At 42.8% G+C, this 22516-nt stretch overlaps 1 protein-coding gene across 1 annotated transcript in view; it reads left to right on the top strand.

Annotated features, from left to right (window-relative positions):
• stard8 (StAR-related lipid transfer (START) domain containing 8) overlaps positions 1-22516 on the top strand; it is a 108899-nt gene that overhangs the window by 49584 nt on the left and 36799 nt on the right. The window contains exons 2-5 of the mRNA XM_041195250.1: positions 8074-8145; positions 11357-11438; positions 16336-16399; positions 19217-20544. Of these exons, the coding sequence (XP_041051184.1) occupies positions 8074-8145; positions 11357-11438; positions 16336-16399; positions 19217-20544 (1546 nt within the window). The remainder of the gene's footprint in view (positions 1-8073; positions 8146-11356; positions 11439-16335; positions 16400-19216; positions 20545-22516) is intronic.

The following is a 22516-nucleotide window of genomic DNA, read 5'->3' as shown; positions in this document are numbered from 1 at the left end:
TGTCATAAAAACCCATCTGGTTCACTGCCCTTTAGGGATGGAAATCTGCCAACCTTATCTGATCTGGCTCTCATGTGACCCCAGATGCACAACAATGTGGTTGACTCTTGATTGCCCTCTGAAATGACCTAGCAAGCCACTCAGTTCAAGGACACTCGGGGATGGGGAAACAGATGCTGGCCTTGCCAGCAACACCCACATCCCATCAAAGAATAAAAAAACTCCTCCTTTTTGCTCTCCATCTCAAATAAAATCCCACTCACAGCAGTCTGCCTGTTCAGTTAATTGAAAGACATCTGAAACCCGTTTGCTTCTGAAACTCATAGTAAACAGGAAACCCACGGAGATTATAGGCAGTGAGGCTGAAGTCGGGGAGAATTCACTTCTTTTCTTGCAAAGCAAACTGAAGGACTTCAAAGTTAGCTAAATAAATTATACTTGACAGTCACCTTAAGGTTATGAGTGGCACATGCAAATGGAAAAAAACACCTTTAGCTTCAAAAACTGTTTAACTTTTGTAATGCAAACCAAAAAGGCATCCTGTGCAATGCACTGTTGGTCTGTACAGCAGCCTGTGTAGTATTCTAAATTAAACAAAACTAACTGAACAGGCAGACTTCTGTGAGTGGGATTTTATTCGAGATGGAGAGCAAAAAGGAGGGTTTTTTTTAATTCTTTGATGGGATGTGGGTGTTGCTGGCAAGGCCAGCATTTGTTTCCCCATCCCCGAGTGTCCTTGAACTGAGTGGCTTGCTAGGCAATTTCAGAGGGCAATCAAGAGTCAACCACATTGTTGTGCATCTGGGGTCACATGAGAGCCAGATCAGATAAGGATGGCAGATTTCCATCCCTAAAGGGCAGTGAACCAGATGGGTTTTTACGACAATCGATTACTGAGGCTAGCTTTCAATTCCAGATTTTTTATTAATTGAATTTAAATCTCACCAGCTACCACGGTGGGATTTGAACCCATGTCCTCCTGGGCAACAAGATTACAAGACAATGAAGACATGGGGGAAGAGGAAATGAGATTAGAATGCAGTGTTAACTTGTGTTGAAAGATTGAGAGGTGATAAAACACAGCCTGACAAACAGGCACTAATGGCCTGGTTTTCATTCATTTGAACTATCTGAAAAATCTATTATAAGAAAGTACCACATCCAGATTTGGACGGGGTGATGGGGGGGCAGTGAGGGAGGTTGGGGGGAATATGCAAGGAAATTCATAATATTTTAGGCATTGCTACCTCACCTAACAAGACAAGACGAAGCAAGGAGAATCACTGTGTTCTTGCTTAAATTCTAAATAATATACTAATAGAAGCCTTAAAGCACAAAACTCATAGTTCTGGCTATATGTTTTCAGGTGCAGTGAACCATGTGCTGAACTGGAACTTGATGTCAACATCCAATATCACATCTTAGAGAACAGTAACCCAGCCCTTCCATCCAATGACCCATTCATTGCTAATAGCCTATAAAGGGATATATTAACCCCTTGTGGACTTATCCTCGTTCTAAATGAAATTGTCCATTTTGATGAAGATGCTTAAGGCATTATTTAAAGGAAACATTCTGACAGCCTTATTTTAAGATGGGTAATAACCTATTTAATTTAAGTGGGTTAGCATGTTAAATAACACTAAAACAACTGCTTTGTTACAGCTCTGGCTTGTACAATGTATATACTGGGGTCACATTTCTCTCCAACTGACCCATCCCATCATCTAACTTAAATTTCTTACAGCAGTTGTACCTCAACCCCATGCTCCAGACCAATACCAATGTCTGCTGGCCTGGCAGTAGTTTTAGAGAGAGAAACAGAGTTAACGGGCTGAATTTTACACTCCCCCGCTGGTAGGTTTGAAGGTGAGGTTGGGGGGGCGGCGGGGGGGGATGTAAAATCTAACAGGCAGCCTACTTACCCACCCCTGCCTCCACCACAGTTTTACCAGGGGTGGTATCAGGTGGCCCACTCACTGGTGACCCAGTTGAGACCCTTAAGTGGACAATTAATGCCGATGTAAGTGCCTCACCCGCCATTGCCGGGATTTCACCAGCAGTGGGAGAGACCCAGGCCAGGTGGTCAGCTCAGCAGGTAGCGGTTAGGGGTATCCCTTCTCAAGAACCCCTTCAGTCCGTCAGAGGCTCCCCACCCCCACAAACAAAGTGTTACTCTCCCCTGGTTCCCCTCCTTCTATCGCCTCTCGAACCTTGATCCCCCACTGTGGTCTGGCAGGGTCCAGCAAGATTCCCAAACACAAAGTTGCAATCCAATGCAGCTTGCCTCCTCAAGTTCCAGGTGCAGTACTAGCAGAGGCCACCACCCCTGCTGGCACTGCCTATACAGGAAAGCTGCTGGCCTCTGATTGGCTGTCAGCTCTCTTGAAGCAGGACTTCTGCCCATGAGGGACAGGAAATCCCATCTCCAGCCTATTATTGGTATTTGGCCTTTGGATGGATGTGGGGCAGCCATTCTTTTGGCTCCTCATCCCGTAGTAACCCCCACGCCACCCCGACTTGTTATCGGGAGGTGGAGACCACGACATCCTGTAAGATCCAGCCCAAAGTTTCAGGTTGATGGTCTTCCATCAGAACTGAAAGGAAATAGAAAGCAGTGAAGATGAACAGGGTAGAAGAGACTAATGGAAATCCTTTCAAAGAGAAGAGCAGAACTTCATCAAGCTAGGCATTCCTGGAAAAGAAGTGGCAGTGGATTAAACATTAATACAAAAGCAAAGTATTGCAGATGCTGGAAATCTGAAATAAAAACAGAAAATGCTGGAATTACTGTAGAGGGAGAAAGAGTTAAGGAACTCAATTTTATTTTTCTCGGCAGGGTGAGGGAAGTGGAACAGAAACTGAATGATTCACTTTCTAGTCCCCACCATCTCTGCTAGTCCAGTCAAGCATCGGATGGCCAATTATTGGCCATCTGGCAGGAAGGAGGCCAATCAAAGGAGCAAAGTGCAGCTCCGCACCCAATTGGCACTGTAGTCTGGGACATCATGCAGCAGAGGGGTAATGCTGCGAGCTGGCAATCGGTCACAGCTAGAGTTGTAATGGCTCTCAGAATCATTATTTATTTTGTATTGAAGGGTGAAAAAAGATTTAAAAATGACTTTAAAAAAAACATAAATGCTGTCACCTTCGCCAGCAAATTTTGCTGGTACATTCAATCATGGTCTCAGTGACAGGCCTTTGCTTCCACCCTTGTACTGCCTCGACATAGCTTCTGTACATCACACTCAAACCTTTTCATGTCCAATAACTGAAAATGCAGTGGGCAATGAAAAATTGCCGATGATTGCTTAGAGCGGGTGAGGATGTGGGTGGTGGTGGGGGGGTTGGTGGTGGGGGGGGGGTGGTTGTGAGGGCACAATGTGCCTGATTTGCAAACATAAAATCCAACCCAAGATTTCAGATCAATGACCTAAATTTCATAAATGTTTGGCTTATATTATACTGGTAGCAGCTGTTCAACATGAGAGAACTTTGCCAGTGTAATGATTGCATATTTGCATGTCTTTATTTCAGCCTTAAATGAGCTGAAGCCATTGATCCATTTTCAGGGGTAGTTCAGATCCTCTACGAAGTAAGTACTGGTTCTATATGTTGCACTTTATAGTCTGAGCTCAGTCCGGCACAGTGGAAGTGGTTTTATCTAATGGGTCAATTTGTGACATTAGTTGAGGGTGGGCTTAATGTGGGTAAGGTTATCCTTATCTCTCTGTCATAGTGATGGATCAAACAACTCTCTGAGACTTGAGAGAAAACAAGTTAATTGCAAGTACCTACATTCATGGTGATTTGATTCTGTTTCCAGCTTAAATATTGGACATGCACTGAGCATAGGCCCTTGAGATATTGATGTTCTCAATGCTTTTAGAGCAGGTAGAGAAAGATTGGTTAAAAAAACTTTAATATGTAATGCTCAGTCTTCTTACCACATACACATACTTTGAACAGATTTTGAACAGATCGAGCAACTCAAGACTGGGCACCATGAGGCACTGTGGGCCATCAGCAGCAGCAGAATTGTACTCAAACACAATCTGTAACCTCATGGCCCAGCATATCCCCACTCTACCACTACCATCAAGCCAGTGGATCAATCCTGGTTCAAAGAAGAGTGCAGAAGGGCATGCCAGGAGCAGCACCAGGCACACCTAAAAATGAGGTGTCAACTGGTGATGCTATAAAACAGGATTAATTGTGTGCCAAACAGCATAAGCAGAAAGTGATAGAGTTAAGCGATCCCACAACCAACAGATCAGATCTAAGCTCTGCAGTCCTGCTACACCCTGTCGCGAATGGTGGTGGACAATTAAACAACTCACTGGAGGAGGTGGCTCCAGAAATATCCCCATCCTCAATGATGGAGGAGCCCAGCACATCAGTGCAAAAGATAAGGCTGAAGCATTCGCAACAATCTTCAGCCAGAAGTGCTGAGTGGATGATCCATCTTGGCCTCCTCCGGAGGTCCCCAGCATCACAGATGCCAGTCTTTAGTCAATTCGATTCACTGCATGTGATATCAAGAAATGGCTGAAGGCACTGGATACTGCAAGGGCTGTGGACCCTGACAACATTCTGGCAATAGTACTGAAGACTTGTGCTCCAGAACTTGCCATGCCCTCTAGCCAAGCTGTTCCAGTACAGCTACAACACTGGCATCTACCCGGCTATGTGGAAAACTGCCCAGGTATGTCCTGTACACAAAATGCAGGACAAATCCAACTCGGCCAATTACTATTCCATAAGCCTACTCTCCATCATCAGTAAATTAATGGAAGGGGTCATCAACAGTGCTATCAAGCGGCACTTGCTTAGCAATAACCTGCTCACTTATGCCCAGTTTGGTTCCGCCAGGGTCACTCAGCTTCTGACCTCATTACAGCCTTGGTTCAAACATGGACAAAAGAGCTGAACTCCCGAGGTGAGGTGAGAGTAACTGCCCTTGACATCAAGGCAGCATTTGACTGAGTGTGGCATCAAGGAGCCCTAGTAAAACTGGAGTCAATGGGAATCAGGAAAACTGTCCGCTGGTTGGGGTTATATCTAGCACAAAGGAAAATGGTTGTGGTTGTTGGAGGTCAGTCATCTCAGCTCCAGGACATCACTGCAGGAGCTCCTCAGGATAGTGTCCTAGGCCCAACTATCTTCAGTTGCTCCATCAATGACTTTCCTTCCATCATAAGGTCAGAAGTGGGGATGTTCAGCACCATTTGCGACACTGAAGCAGTCCATGTCCAAATGCAGCAAGACCTGGACAATATCCAGGCTTGGGCTGAAAAGTGGCAAGCAACATTCGCGCCACACAAGTGTCAGACAATAACCATTTCCAACAAGAGAGAATCCAACCATCGCCCCTTGATGTTCAATGCATTACCATCACTGAATCCCCCTCCCCCACTATCGACATCCTGGGGGTTACTATTGACCAGACACTGAACTGGACTAGCCATATAAAAACTGTGGCTACAAGAGCAGATCAGAGGCTAGGAATCGTGTGATGTGTGACTCGCCTCCTGACTCCCAAAGCCTGTCCATCTACAAGGCACAAGTTAGGATTGTGATGGAATATTTCCCACTTGCCTGGATGAGTGGAGCTCCAATAACACTGAAGAAGCTGGGCACCGTCCAGGACAAAGCAGTCTGCTTGATTGGCACCACAGGCTTTGGGGAGTCAGGAGGTGAGTTACTCATTGCACGATTCCTAGCCTCTGACCTGCTCTTGTAGCCACAGTATTTATACAGCTAATCCAGTTCAGTTTCTGGTCAATGGTAACATCCAGGATGTTGATAGTGGGGGATTCAGTGAAGGTAATGCCATTGAACATCAAGGGGCGATGGTTGGATTCTCTCTTGTTGGAGACAGTCATTGCCTGACAGTTGTGTGGTGCGAATGTTACTTGCCACTTGCGACAAACATTCACTCCCTCTACCACCGACGCACAGTAGCAGCAGTGTGTACCATCTGCAAGATGCACTGCAGGAATTCACCAGGGCTCCTTTGGTAGCACCTTCCAAACCCACGACCACTACCATCTAGAAGGATAAGGGCAGCAGATAGATGGGAACACTGTCACCTGGAAGCTGCCTGCTAAGTCACTCACCATCTGACTTGGAAATATATCGCCGTTCCTTCACTGTCGTTGGGTCAAAATCCTGGAACTTCCTTCCTAACAGCACTCTGGGTGCACCTACACCACATGGACTGCAGCGGTTCAAGAAGGCAGCTCACCATCACCTTCTCAAGGGCAACTAGGAATGGGCAATAAATGCTGGCCCAGCCAGTGAAGCCCACATCCTGTGAATGAATAAAAAAAGACAAATACTTTTCACAAATGAACTTTTGTGAACATAAAGTGAGTGAATACAAAATATGTCAGAGAAAAGAGAATTAGTATGATGAAACATTTCAAAGGAATGCAACCAAGGAAAAGAAGCTTCTTCAGTGATGCAGTGCATGTATGCAAGGAAGAGCTGAGCTGCATGTCACAGAAGACCTTGTTTTGGATTCCTACTCTGACCTTAACCAGGGTGGTATTTAAGCTATACTATTTGCTTTTCTGTCCTTGGTCTAGGGAAGGAAGATCGATCATAAATCATCAAAATTCAGTGAATCTTGTTGGGAAGTGAAGATTTATGACTGTCGTTCGATGGTTGAATACTCAACTGACACTACTTAGACTAATGCTGAAGAATGCCTGCTGTATTTGTAACTATATCTAGTATCAGTCTGCACCTTCAGGAGAGGAGAAACTGACAAAATGTTAAGAATGTCCATACACCACTGTCCAAGCTATGGCATCTGCCTGTACAGCATTGTCTCGATTGTGGTACCTGTACCTGGTTTGCTTCTGTGCATACAACATTCTCCATACTGGAGTGACTCTGCCTCTTACCATTGTGCAGATACTAATTTCACTAACCGTTTCAGTGCTGTCAAATTCGTAGACATTGAGAAGACAGTTCTATTTATTGTGCATGTTCGCAATGTTGAAACTTATAGTAATCAATAGATTTCTTACCTCACTGGATAAGGATGATGCACAATAGCTAAAGCTTTATTCTGCTCTAACTGGTGCTCTACCTGATCCTTTGAGAACTTGATGGGGTTATGTAAAGGGAACTCCAGCTGATACTGGACAGAAAGGGCTCTGTTCCCCAGAAATGAAATTGCTTACTTTGAGAAGAACCATTTTTTTTTCTTTTTGCTGAGAAACCAAGGGTGGAGAGCAAGGCAAGAGACCATCAATATTGAAAAGAGGAGAGAAAATGAGATAAATAAGAAAATAATGACAAAATGAGTCCAGGTTTTGTTTTTAAAAATGTGTAGATTATCCAGATAGAATAAATTTGAGAGGCAATTCTTCAGGTCCTGGGAAAGAAGGCATTAGAGTGAGAAGTAATACAATGATTTCAGCATTTTGTAAGAGGAAGAAGACATTTTTGGAGGAAAGCAAAAAAAGCAATGATTAGAAGACTGACCACAATCATGCCAATCCCTCCTTAATAAATATAAGGAGGTTATAACTATCCAAAAAGATTGAACAGCTTGGGGCTCTTCTGTTGAAAAGAGAAGGCTTAGAGGTGACTAGTTAGGAATCTTTAAAATGAAGAAGAGGATTTGAAAGGGTAGACATAAAGATGATTCCACTTGGAGGGGATTCAAAAATCACTGGCCATCAACATAAGATAGTTACTAATAAATCGAAAAGGGAATTCCAGGGAGACACTCTGCACCCAAAGAGTGTTGAGAGTATGGAATATACAATGACAAGGAATCAAATAGCATAGATGCATTTAAGGGTAATATAGATAAGCATATGATGGAAACAAATAGAAAACTCTGCTGTTGTGTTATGTGAAGGAAGTTGCTAGGTGGCTCATGTAGAGCATACAAGTCAGCATAGACAGAGGGCCAAATGACCTGTTCTGTGCTGCAGGCCTCTTGTAACTTGATGTAAAAACTATTGTTCTTTTTGTTTTGCTGTTTTCACATTATTAAGAGCAATTTGCAACTTTGTGGCTAAGCAATTTACTGAACTTTTGTCATTTTTTTAGAACTGGAGGCTAAGGAGGTGTGCAATTGGCTGCGGGCAGCAGGATTTCCTCAGTATGCACAGCTCTATGAAGGTGGGTGTGGCCTTTGTGCCTTATTTATTTATTGGTTTAATTTGGTTTTTAAAAAGAATGTGGGAGGAGAGGCCAATCAGGAAACTCTGGCTGTAGAACTCTGAGAAATCTGTTTTAAATCTGCCATGTGCAGATACAATTTGGGATGCAGACTTGATTTTGTTGTGCCCCTAAATTAGTTGTAAACAAGATCTTTCTCCTTGGCAGTCTTTCTTTTATTTTTCCCTAAGAGAAATTTCCTCAAGATGAACACAAGATATTTATTTGAATTTTGTTCACAAGGCCTTCAAGTAATTGTGGATGAGGAAGATGATTTAACCCCTCTTACTTTTTCTGTCCAAATACTTGCTAACACAAACCCCCCTGGCCCTTATCCACTGCTCGTTTTAGCAGCAATTCGAAGATTTTTGCCTCCATTTGGAACATTATCCCACATGTTGATTTACACTGTTTGTGAAGAAGAGTTTCCTGATAATCCCTAAAGTTACATTTTACTAGTTTGAACAGTGTCCTTTTGTTATGTTCCACAATTTAATTTAGAATAATATTCTGGCTTAACCTTTTATATACTGTTAACAATCTTGGATAAAATTTATAGGAACAGCTCTGAGACATCTTCTTCCTACGCTGAAAATCCCATGGTTCTCCAGTCTCATACTGGACTTCTCATGGAATTTGAGTAGCATTTTGGGAATTTCCTCAAGATTGACCACTCGAATTTTGGAATCTGCAAACACCCTAGAAAGATGTGCAAACAGGGTTTCTGATTTTCCACTGAAATTATGGCAACTGATTGGGAAGTCTGCTGCATTAGCCTTCATATGGATTTTTGTGAAAAGCATGTTGTAAATCTAGGTACACATTGTAGGGTTTCCTACAGTCCACTTTGGTTGTTACTTCCTATAACAAGTTGAGATACTTGTTGGGCAGGATCTTTCTCTTCTGAATCCATCTTAACTTCTATTTTAGCATTTTGCCAGCCTACAGCTACTTCCGCAATGTCAATCATGACCAAACCATATTTGCTGTGATTAAAAACAGAAAATGCTGGAAAAATTCAGCAGACCTCGCAGCATCTGTGGGGAAAAAGAGTAAACGTTTCGAATCCATGTGACTCCTCTTAACTTCATTTCTCTATGCACAGATGCTGCCAGCATTTCCAGCATTTTCTGTTTTATTTCAGATTTCCAGCATTCTGCAGCATTTTGCTTTTATCTTATTTGCTGTAACCTGACTGAAACCTGGAAGATAAGCACCTTTCACTGAACTCCTCAACCATCTGTTCCCAGTACCAAAGGGGATGTTGCCAGAAAGTCTTTGTGCACCCAGGGGAGGATCCAGAACTTCCTCCTTCTGTTTACCACCCAGACTAAGGTCTCCTGGGTGGCATTGGAGGACGTTGGGGCAGTTCTGATCTGCAGTTCTTGCAATCACTGTTCTCTGTAGCAATTGTGTACCTCCTCTTTGAGAGGCACAGCCTGCATCTCTTAAGTGGCTTTTGAGACACTTGATTTCCTGCCCCCACCACTCATTACACCACCCCACCACCCCCATCAAACTACCTGCACTCCCCAAAAAGGTGTGTCCCATTGTATTAAGATCACAGTACCAATATCACTTGGGCACAGGGGCCACCTGAACAGGCCCATCTGCCCCATGTTCTCATTTTTGGAATTTATAACTTATCAATAAAACTGTCTGAGTTTACAGAAGTTTAATTTTTACAACTACTTTCACTTTAAATGTTTATTATCCACTGCAATGGAGCTTCCTGTTTTAAAGTTCTGTACAAAATCTCCCTAAATGAATACCTTGTATATTTAATTAAAGCAAAACTTTTAAGTGCCAATAAAAGTTTGACCGTAACTTTAAATGACCCTGGAAGGGTTGGTAGGGAACAGTTACTGGAAGTAGAGCATATTGGGCAATGATCTTCAGCCAAATCACCTCTTCATTAATTAATTTTTACCTTCAGGCTAACAGCTCGAGCTTTGCTGAAAGCGTATATTACTGCTTCCTTTAGGAAAATTGATTGCATCCCAGAAAAATCCCAAACTTTGCCTGGCGTTGTTGCGATTCCTCTGAATAAATTTCCTCTTTGAACTGACTTGGAGTCACTGTAGGGAGCACCGAAAGCTCTGAAGTTATGTTTTGTTTACATTGGCCTTTGGTTTTCCTCATTTCCCATCATTCCCTGCCATACAGAGTGATCTTATATTGTTTATGGTTATGCTGTAATGCTGTACCTTAGAATTCTGATACTATTCCCTCAGCTCATCGACCTGAGCTGAGCCTACACCTGCAATGCACCATAGCACTAGAAGAGACTGGTTTAGGTGGTTTCAGTGTTACCAGTGCAGCCATGATTTTCTCTTTTATTTACCACTTTTACATCATCTTAGAATTTGAATGATAGTTCTATAACTGACTGATCCCACAATGTGCAGCTTTGTGCAACTAACTGACCGACATTAGCTCTGTCATTATAAACAGAAATGCTGGAGGTACTCAACAGGTCAGGCAGCATCTGTGGAGAGAAACCGAGTTAACGTTTCTGTTTCTCTCCAAAAATGCTGCCCGAACTACTGAGTATTCCCAGCACTTTCTATTTTTGTTTCAGATTTGCAGTGTCTGCAGTACTTTGCTTGACTCACCTCATCATAACAGAACTCTGTCGTGTGTTCTTCAATGTTTCTGTAACCTGTAACGTTCGTTTCGGGTAATTTCATGACTTTGCATCACACTTACCAGAAATGAATATTGGATCTTTAGGTGTAGTTGTGGATGATTTTCTGACCATTTATTTATGCAGTTGGAAGATCATGCATAGCATGCGTGTCTAGATTTTCAGTATTGCCTCCCAATATAAGACATTCCTTGTGGGAGTGCAAATTTGGAAAATTGTCACCATTATCTGGGTTTAAATATGAAAGATGGCCACTTAAACGAGCTGCTGGAAGGTTTCTGATGATGATGGAACTCTATCCTGGTGTGATTCAGCACTTGAAGAAAGGGCAAAATAAAGGCAAAAAATTCTGGACACATCCAGCAGATCAGGTAGAAATTGTGAAGGAAAGACAAAGGTTGGGTTAATGTTTCAGATCTGCGATCTTTCATTAGAATCTGGAGATAAAAGTTGGTATGAGAAAAAATATGATTAACTTTCAGCAATAAACAGATATATTAATGTGTTTGTTTTTTTGCATTGTAGACTCCCAGTTCCCTATCGACATTGCAGCTGTCAAGAAGGATCACTATTTTCTCGACAATGATTCTTTGAAATCTCTATGCAGGTAGTTTTTTTTTTTATTGAGCCTTTTTAATTTTGTCCCCACCCCTTTCCCTCAAGGTGCCAACTCTTGCTTTGGTATGTTTCCAGGAGTGCAGTTAAATGGGGACAGTCATGTTCAGATTTGTCTTATGCCAATCATGAGCTGGCTTGGCTGGATTACAGGGAAATAATATCCAGATCATTCAGAGCCAGTAATGCCTGTTTGACTCAGGACAGCAATAGCGAAGAACAGTCATATTGGATTCAAAAGTTAGCTGTCTCTCCTTCCACAGATGCTGCCAGACCTGCTGAGTTTTTCCAGCACTTTGTCTTTAGAGTAACTTGTCTGGGTCAGTAAGTGAATATTGGAATTGACATCAGTAACTGAGCACCTAGAGCGATGCACAGATTGCTCTTGGGGCATTGTTATGAGACTTTCTGCTGCAGATAGCTCTAGAGCTCCCATATGTCTCAGGGTGGGTGAAGCTTTGCAAAGTCATCTGTCACATTAACATACCAGTGTGGTAGATGACTTCTCCATCTGCAGCAGATGGTCCCCAGAGTACTTGATGCATTCTTCTTTAAAAACAGAGAGTTGGTCCATGGGCCCTTCAGCTGCAGGGTGTTATCTCCTGGTCCTCAATGCCTTCACCCTTAGGGTCCAGCCCCTCCAAGTGCTCCTGAACAATTGAGCACAGTGGATCACTCAATGCACTCCCATCTGATGTAGATGTGCTTAAAACAGGCAATTAGGAGTTTATAGAGTGAGTATGCTGCAAATTGTTGGCTAGGCCAGGTAAAGTGGGCTTGGTTTTTCTTCCTTTTCTGATGCATCTAGAGGAGGAAATGAGGAAGTTAGGTTAGACTTGGTTGAGGAACAGTGTTCATTAGAGCTGAAAGTCACATTTGATGTGGTGGGATGGATTTCACAATATAATTTGCTGACAGCTTATGTACAAAGCAAAACGTAATCAGGAACTTGTAATTTGCAGCTGCTCTAGCACTTCCCAATTTCTACCCTTGTGTATGACCTCCTTCCTAAGTATCAGCAGAGCTTCCTCCTCACTGGAGAAGGGAGGGCAGAAATTTGTTCTCTTTCTGGTATTGTGGCTTGTCTTCTACATAACGAGAAAAAATGAGAATGACCTTTGATCATCATGAGATGGCAATAATCCTCAGCTGTTGTCTGATTCCTGTAATAGCTGCATTGAGGTATATCCGCCATGTAGTTAAATTCCGACTGACACCTTTAGTAGGATGATTTTAACATAAGGCTGTGAATAAAGGAGCACTTCCAGGTGAAAGTTGAGAGCATGGTGCTGCCTCCAGTGTATTGAGGGGAAGCACATCAACATAATGGTGGGTGCAAATCACTAATTATAAGACATTCTTATTCCAAGTATGCTCTAGAAAGATGTGTCTAACTCCTCTTACCTTGCCTGTTCTGGTCAGGTCATTAAATTATTTCGTGCACTGAGTTGTTGGGGTAGTTGACTGCCCTGGCCATTTCCTGCTGCTGAATTGCTCTCCTGTGAGTCATTGATGCTACATTGCCAAACCTTGCTTCTATCCTTTGTCTAAGTCCATGCAAAAAGAACTTCTATAACATTCATTGGTGAATCTGAAGTCCAAGGGCCCTCTTCCAAAATCAAATACTCTTGAAATGATTGTGTCTTCAAAATTGTATTTATATTTTCCTGGCAGAGTTATGCCAATGATCAGCCCTATGGGGCTCTGCCAGTGAAAATCACAAGCTCCTGACTGATTTTAATTTTCTGGGCTCAGGCTCGTTTGCATTTGTTTATTGGGCTCCTTATGGTATACTCATTGCCCTCGTATGGGGCTGCAATTAAAACAAAAAAGATTTTTTTTTTAATAATGAGTAGGTGCCTGTAACCAATCCTTTGTGGCTTTTGACCAATTAAAATCAATTGCATCAGATCATAATATCATTGGTCTTGGTTTACATGCATTGATGAGGCACCTGCTTGTCTTCAGCTGAGACTCAGCCACTTATTTGAAGTGGTGAGTTGAAATGATGGTCAGTTGGAATGGGGTGATATACTGACTCAATCATTGACTGGGTTTCTCGCACCATTAACTGAGCCAACCCAATTTTTCTTCCATTTATTTAATGGAATGAGTACCAGGCAGGCTCCTGTTTGACATGTGATGCTCCCAGCCTAACTTTTGCTTTTACACCCATTCCAGGTAATCATTAATGCCCAGGCAGTAAAGACTAGAATCTACCCCTGTCTCTACAACATGAATCATCCTGTCCATATAGTCCTTAGATTGTAATTCCTATATTGTAACAGACGTAAACATTGTGCACATCATTGATGATGCTTTTAGTTTCCACAAGATAATTTATAATTTTTATTCCTCTGGTATCTCTCAGTAGTTGCTTGTGTGTCCAGAAGACTACATTTTGAACTTTAACTAAACATAACTCACTTCCTGCAATGTGCTGTGGTATTTTGTCATGTGAGGCATTTTCTGTGGTGCTGTTGCAGTCAGCAAGAGCTTAACATTAATTATTTCAAAACCAAGTATCATCCACTTTATAGTGATCTCGTGTTTCAAATTTTATTAAAGGCTAGTCTTAACCCCATACTTTCCAAGTCTGATTGACTCAAAGGAAAAAACTGATTAATGGTCACCAGTGCTTGTGTGTGACTCTGTTGAGAAATAATCTGTTCTTCGCCTATCTTCCCCTTGAGATTTTGGAAATATCTGTTAGGTGCAGGAGTACTTAAACTTGTGTTTCAAAGAGTTGATATAGCCATCAGTACTGTGATGAATTGGAGATCATCCTTCTCATCATTTGATAAAACCCTAGGGTTAACTCTGTGCTCTTGACTGGCAGCTTCACCAGTCAGGAGCACATATAGAATGTCAGTGTGTGCTTTAGGCAACTTACTGGCTGTTTTAATGGTCAGAAAATCATGTGCAATATATGCTCCATTTTCTGTTCTCTGCCAGAAGTGTGAAGTGATAAATGATTCTTCATGGGGACAATATTTTGATGGGCTCACTCCAGCAGTGGAGCAAAATTCTCACCTACCCAAAGCAAAGGCCACATGCTGTGCCTCAGATCCCTGAGCTGGGGTCATTTACATGGGCACAGTGTGCTACCTGCATTTGTAAGGTACACCTACTTCTGTGATGCCCAATCCAGACCACTGAGGAATTTTGGAGTGGCCAAATCCTATCCTCTGATGGGAAGACCCAGACAAAGATATTGGTTTTGCCGTTGTAAGTTCTAAGGCCTTTCCAATGAATGCAGTAGGGCTCCTCCCAGCTCTTAGCTGCTGAAAGTTCCACTGATGCTTTATAAGGGCATATTGGATGGAATTCCTGAGTTTGCCAGGGAACTTCTCCAGAGACCCTCCTTTACTATGGGAGGGAGGTGGATGGCAAAATTATTGAGGACGTAATTTGTGGGGTGAAGTTCCAGTAGAACCAATTCCATCCAGAATTGTAGCTTCTGTCAGGCGATCTGCTAAACTGCACACTCTGGCACCAGATCAGAATGTTGGTGTTGTTTGAACTACTCATTGAGCGAGGTGCAATATTTGAGGCAAGCAACTGAGTTTTAGCTGTGGACCCTGCAACAATGCAATTATGATAAAGGATCTACTTCTGAAATGTTAACTTGTCCATTCTCTCCACAAATACTGTGTTCCCAGCACTTTCTGTATTTGACATCTTTAAACAGAAAGTAACACATTGCTTATCATGCCCTCCAGGTTTGCCAGTATCAGTTCTCCAGAATTTTAAAATTATTTGTAGTCGGTTGTTAAGAGACGCGTTAACTAATATGATCCCCTGAAGTCCGAGGATTTTTCACAACTCTTGAGAGAAGTGTTTTTGGGCTTTTTTTGGTGCATTTACTGAGATTTCTCATCCATCTATCTCCAGTATCAAATTAAATAAAATAATGTTTGGGGGGAAGTTGGGATGAGGTGGGGAGGAGGAGAACAATAAATGAGTAAATAATAGAGTAATTTTTAGGGAGATTTAGTTTTAATATGAGACCAATTAATGTAAATAAAGGTCAGGGTTGGGAGTATCAAAAGGGGGGAGTCTGTGCAGGCAAATAAGAATATGGTTGGCTGGGGATAGAGATGGAAACTGTAAGAGAAACAGTCCTTAGTAAAGTTTGTATTCTGTTTCTGAGGACATAGAGATGTTCAGGATATTCAGCCCCCTAAGCAAAGTTAAAATCAACATTTGATTTCTACTTTCCAGTGGGGGTTTTCCCTAGTAAATGTGTCATTCACTTTATCCACCAGGAATTAAATTTTGAAAACAAACTTGACCGATTCCTGCAATATTGAGGAAAGAATATTCATAGTATTAGAGAATACAGACGGTTGAAGGGGTAAATGCAATGCCTAGTTTTGTGCTGTGAGATGCAGGGAGAAAAGGTACTAAATTTGATCCTTGGTCTGTGCAGAGTTATCTGATCTCAGGAGTGCCAGAATTGCTCCTTGGCTAGACAGGGACCAGCACAACTCCAGTTCATATTTCTGATCAGCGAGTCATGATGGGAAGTGAATGCCAGGTATAGTCAGTGGGTTTTAGCTGTGATGGACCTTAAGAGTGATCCATCAATAAAGATTGGGGATTTGAACAAGGTACTGGGGGACATCCTATGGTGTGGAATTGTACAACAGTGTATGTCAACACCATTAGGAGATGAGGGAAGAAATTTAATGGGGGAGTATGGGAAGTATCATGCAGGAGATGCCTGAGTGTTACAGGAGTGAGGCTGCTGAATGACATCACATCTTTATCCTGCAAAGTCCCAATTTAAAGAGGTTTCGCAGATGAGATCTTACTGTGAGTAATTTCTGTAAATCAGTCATGTGGATAAAACATTGTAGCTTTAATTTGATTTTGTTTCTCCTCAGGCGGCTGATGATCTTGAATAAATATGCCTCTATAAAGCTTGATGTCAACACTAACAGGAAGTTGGTAAGCACCCTTGGAGAATTGTACCAGTCATTTATTTCTAGCAACTACTTTCCTACAGTGCTTTTAAGGTCAAAGGCTTAGCTATCAGTTCCAAAGCTGTTTTAGCACATGAGGAAACATCTTTTTCTTCAATGTTTTGGCATGATTTGGAATAGCTGCATTGGCTAATTGTTTTTTTTTAAAAAGGATAGTTTTGACAATCAAACTGATGGGAACAGAGTCTAGTGTGATGTAGCTATGTCCAAGATAGAATCTGTAGCGTAATTAGTCACAAGAGCTTAGAGATCAACTGTTCTGTTCTGTGGGTTCTGTACCATTACACACAATCCTGATCTACCCCCTGGGCCTTATACCAGTATAAGAGGCTCCCTGCTCCACCTCCTGAGTTCTGTACTAGTACAGAGAGTTGCTGTTCCATCATTAATTCTGTACCAGGATAAAGGTGCCCCCCCACCCCGCCCCCCCCCCCCCCCCCCGCCTCTGGATTTTACACCAATACAGACACACTGACCTGGATTTTCATCCTTGAGGCGGGTAGTGGGAGTCGGGAAAATTCCTGGCTCAGCCTGCCTGCCTTGGGAGAAATTGCCTGCAAAGGTGTGTTTTACATTGTCAAGAGCCGGGTGTGGGCTGGAGTGAGGCCAGCCAACCTTGGAAGAAGTTTGGATTCAGCCATGGGCTGCCGTGTGTGGAGGCAGGCTGTTGAGGCCTGCTTTGGTGCAGTGGGACTTCGTCCCAATTAAAATAAGAACACACAGGCCCTCCAGCCTTCACCCCTCACACCCTCTCACCCCCTCACACTCCCCATACCTCATGCCACTTCATGCCCCCCACCCACCTATGGCCTCTCATGCCATCTATGCCAAGCTCTGCCATTCCTTCAGCCTCCCATGGCCCTCATTATACCCTCAAACCTCATTATGTATGTTTGGCTGAGAGCCCAGACAACCATTAGAATATTAAAACACCTGCTGTGGAGGGAAAACATTGTCTGATTGACAGTTCAGGCTCTCTGATCTCTGCTGTCAATTTCATAATGTTTATTTCCATGAGTTAAATGGTTTCAAGGGTTTTTTTTTTGTTATTTATACTTTAGAAGGTCTGGTTGACACTTTTATTAGCTTGTGGTGAAACAATGTTTTTTCAGCCAAGGAGAAAGTTATGAATGAATTACTTTTTTTCCAAAGTTTTTTTAATCACACGTACCACTACACATTATATGGTTCATTGGTTCTAGGTAGTGTATAGTGGATCAGTGGTCATGGATAGGGGGCATGAGGGGCCATTGAAGTGGGTGGAAGGACAGAGCTTGGTATAGAGGGCAAAAGAAGGAGCTATTGAACTTAGCTTTTAAAAAGTCCTCTCATGCAGGTAAGGGCTCATGACTCCTCTGAGGGCCTGTGAGCCACGACTCTTTATAATTTGGCCTGTCTCTATGAAAATTGCAGAGGAGTAGGAGATATTGACCTCTGCAATGGAACTGGTCAAGTTGAGAGTGCTGGATGCAAGCTTTTAACAGGAATCAGCCTGCACACTTTTAAAGGCACTCCTGAAAATCAGACAGTCAGGGCATGGGGTTGGGAATCCCTGAATTGGGACAAGGCCACCATTTTAAAGGGCTCCTGAATCATTCCGATTTGGTGAAAATCCAGATCACACTGTCCACCTGCAGATCATTAAGAATTCCTCCATTCAGAGTATTACATAGGACAGAGATTCCCTGTTCAACTCTAGCTTTGACATATAGTGTAATTGTCAACTATGTAGCCTAATATATGCTTTTTGCCACTGGTGGAGGACCTGAAAGTGGGGTAAGATATTTGGAAGGCTTGCTGTTAATTTTATTGTTTGTCTTCTGCAGCCTTAATCAAATCTTCCTTTAGTTTGCTGGGATGCTTTCAACATTAGTACGCAGCATCCAAGAGCTCTCTAGGTGCCTCAGTAGCCTGCTTTACAGTGAGTTGATAAGAAGATGGCACTGCCATACCAAGCAGTGGGTTGAGACACAGGAAAACCTCATGTGGGTGTGGTGTAATGGCATGAAAAAAGGAGGAAGGTGTTGTTTTAACTGACGCTTCGCTTTATTCATGGTGTGATGGTAGTCTGGGGGAGGGGGAATTCTGCTCTCTGGTTTGGAAAGTTTTTTTGGCAGCTTAGGAAAGGGGGAGGTGAATGACTTTAGCAGCTGTATTGAGAGCTTGTGGTTGTTTCCTATATGTGGCTCCCAGTAAGCAATATTGAAAAAAGAGGTGGGGTGCAGAATAGCAAAGTACTAAATATGACCGCTATCACTAACTTCAAATGAGTAACAATATTCTGCAACACCTATATTACCAAAAAAAGCCATTTTTAATTCTGAGAAAAAAATAACATTTATTTAGTCCTTATGACCTCAGGATGTCCTAAAGAGTTTCATAGCCAATGAAGTACAAAAAAATTAAAAACAGCAGATTTTCTGTACTGTACTAGTCTGTCCCTTAAGCCAGTTAGCATAAAATGGAACTCTAGGATCATTGGTGCCAGATTTTTCAGGGAGTACTTTACACTTGTTACTATTAGAGGAAATCTATGTGCAAAGGCCTCTAATATTCATATGAAGGTAAGTTACATTGCTGCTCTCTCCAAGAAGAGTCAAGTACAGATACCAGAAAAGCTATAAGAGACGATTGTGTAGAGTGTTGTTCAAGAGCAAAGGAATAGCATCACTTTTCAGGTGGTATTTAGGAGCAGGGAAGAACACAATCAGTGGCAGTGTTCCCAGTTGTCCTTTTCTCATGATGCAACCCTATTGTAATCATGGTGCCATTATTATTCCAGGGTGACGATTCTGAAGAAGACGACCTCTGTGCTATCAGTGATCGCTGGGCGTTCCAGCGAGAGAGCAAAAGATGGTCTCGGCTGACAACCGTTGACTTCCTGTCGAACCGTACTGAGATCCTAAACTCAACAATGAAGGATTCAGCCAGTCGTGAGAGTGTGCTCTCTGACCTCAGTGATCCTGAGGCCAGTTCTGTGCGGAGCAGCAGCAGTGCTGGGAGCGTCCAAGAGGTGTTGGTAGCTCAATGTTCAGGTGGTCAGCTGGAATCAAAGGAAAATCCAAGGAGTGTCATGATGGTTCATCCCCAAACAGTGAGAAAGACTGAAAGCTGCTCAAGTGACAACTTTGTTTCCACTGGAACACAAACAACTGCAGACTTCCTGGAGAACCCCAGAAAACACAGGACCAAGAGCTTTCTGAGACGAATTGAGTCCCTTCGATTTAGAACTCTTCGGGGTAAAGGCAAGACTGTTTCAAAGAGCAAAGAGCCAAGAAGTGTCAGGACAGTTTCACAACAGCTGTGTGAACCTTTACAGAATAAGGGTCCTCTGAAAACTGAGAATGAGAGCCCAAAGGGATTAATGAAGGATGTATCTCAATCTGGTGTTGCATCTCTTGCTGACTCTGGATACAGAGAACATTCTAAAGCCTTCAACTCTAGAAGTAGCCACAGCACAATACATTGTGGATTGTACTTGGAGGACTATGAAATGGGGCTTATGGCCTCCAACCATAATAGAAGAGCTGAACCTTGTTTTCATGAAGACTACGTTGTCCGTGTCCCCACAAACCACAAAGTAGGGACCTTCCCCAAAGCCCTCTCAATAGAAAGCCTGTGTCCGGGTGCGGATGACCATCTGGTAAATTGGAGATCAGAAAATCTGTCCCTTGGAATGTCCACCTGCAGTAGCATCAACAATTTTCAATTTGCATTTCAGGGACAAAGGGGTTCATGTAGTTCCACGGGGAGCAAGCAGAGTATTTATGACAACGTGCCTGAGACTCATCCATACAATGACATGCTCGGGTGCGAGGATGTCTTTAAACAACTAGATGATGTTTTGAAGCATGTCAATGGATTACAGCAGTCAGTAGGCCTCTGGTCAAAAATGATAGGCACAGAATTTAATGACACAGAGTCTGATTCTACTGGAGAGACAGTTTTTCCTTTGCCGGGTCTGAATTTTGAAGACCGTTCCATGTCTGATGCGGGGACCTCTGCAAGTGATTTTGACAGTACTGGGAATTCACTAATTGAAACTGAAGAGATAGAAATGAGGGAACGAAGAGATTCTGGAGTAGGGGCTTCACTAACCAGACCAAACAGGTTAGTGACTTGTGACCTTCTGTTGGGAAATAGTCACAGACATCAGTAAAACACCATTTTTCAGGCTGTCTTAATTACTTTGCTCAGTGAATTGTGGAACTGAGTTCTAAAGGTTAGGGAAGTTCCAGCTTGAGTACAGGTTTGTCCTGAATTAGGTAATCTCAGCCAGGGTGACAGTAGGTACTCTACAGTCTGTTACAATGACACTGGTCTAGGCTTCCTACTTCTGATCTCTATCCATTGTAATTGTTACAAGCAAGAGGGGGTTTAATTTAAAAATTCCCTGATTTCTCTACTCACCACCCATCTGTAAACAGGTGTTTTTTTTGCCCCCCCCCACCACCGACTTTATAAGTGGTGGTGTATTTCTCAACCCATTAGTTTTGGCGTGATCCAATTTTTATTAATAACCCCATAACAAACTCGAGATAAGGTGAACTCAGAAGTAATTTATTCCCACATACTCAACATGCGAAAGGCAGGGGTGTCACTATGTAGTCCCCTGTGCATTCCTACAATAAATGAGGGATAGAGGAAGAAAGATTTACAGGGCAAAGGCCACAAGGCAAATAATTATTGTTTCATATGAGTCCAGAATCAAAGTCCCAGGGTGTATTCCTTCACTGAGGTCAGTAGGTTTAAAACTTATGCTGGATAATTCATTTTTCCAGGAGAGATGACTTCTATGATGAGATAGGTATGCAGCGATTAATTAGCTTTGTAGGTGATGGTACAGAAGTTCCAGTAGAAACAGTGTAGATGGGGGCCAGGCATTCAAACCTGGACAGAGCCCTTTTTCTGTGCTGCTGCTTGGTAGATGGAAGATGGCAGACTGATTTGCAGTACAGCAAGACAGTATAACTGTTCTTCCAGCTGGTTAGGGGGGATGTGGGTCATGCCACATGATTCCCACCTCTCCACTTTGATTTTGACAAAGGTGTATATTCCTTTGTCTGGGTTACTGAGATTGTTAATGTTTCAACAATTAAGAATTTGAAAGGAAGGTTGCAGGGCTTCTTTGCCCTACCAGATGACTTGGCTCCAGTTGGCCAGGCTTGGCTTATGAAATGGAGATGCCCCTTGTATAATTCCCTTTGAATTTGCTCTCTGCAGTCCACAAGTCTTGCTTGTAATCATATGTGTGAACGTTGGATAAGGAGAGGATGAAGGAAGCTATGATGTAACCCTTAGTCAGGCAACCACCAGATATCCACTGTTTAAGTTTCCACATGAAGAATGGTTATTTGAATGAGGTACTGCCCTTGCAATTTCACATCATCCATGCCCAGAGGACCTTAATGTAATTGTATGTCCCCTACCATTCATTGCCTGGGCTGAAATTAGATATCTCCAGACAGATGAGGGATCCAAACTATTGGTCAGCTTCTGAAAAACACCAGGGGCAGGATTTTCCCTTTGTTGGGTGGGCATGGCGGACGGACCCGGGTACGGCATCGAAAGGGCCCGCCGCCCGTGATTGGGCCCCGACCGCGATTTCACACTGGCTGCCCAATTAACGGCCAGCCAACATGAAAGGTGTGCTGAAATGCTCAGTGCTGCCGAGGTGGGGGCGGGAGGAGCGTGTGCACTAAAGTCCACGCATACATGGGGGAGTGCACACTGAAAGCTCTCTGAAGACATAGAGCTTCCTCAGGGAGCTGAAGAATTTCACAATTAAAGATAAAGACTTTAAAAATAAGGGGAACATGTCCCCACATGTGACTCAGTCACATGAACAGGGACATATTAAAAATGATGCGTAACATTTTTTATTTTTTTGTTAAATTACTGTTGGAAACCTCATCCCCACCTGCAGATGAGGTTCCCTAAAAAATGCAAAGATCGCCTGGCCTGTTCGCCCACCTGCCACCCGAAAGGTTGGATGGGCAGCGAAAAATAGGATTGAATTAATTGATAAGTATCCTCAATAGGCCTCCTAATTGTCAGCAGGCTTGCTGCCGAATCTTGTGCG

The sequence above is a fragment of the Carcharodon carcharias genome, chromosome 9 (assembly GCF_017639515.1).
Source record: "Carcharodon carcharias isolate sCarCar2 chromosome 9, sCarCar2.pri, whole genome shotgun sequence".
NCBI classification, from domain to species: Eukaryota; Metazoa; Chordata; class Chondrichthyes; order Lamniformes; family Lamnidae; genus Carcharodon; species Carcharodon carcharias.
This window is presented reverse-complemented; position numbering and strand designations above follow the sequence as displayed.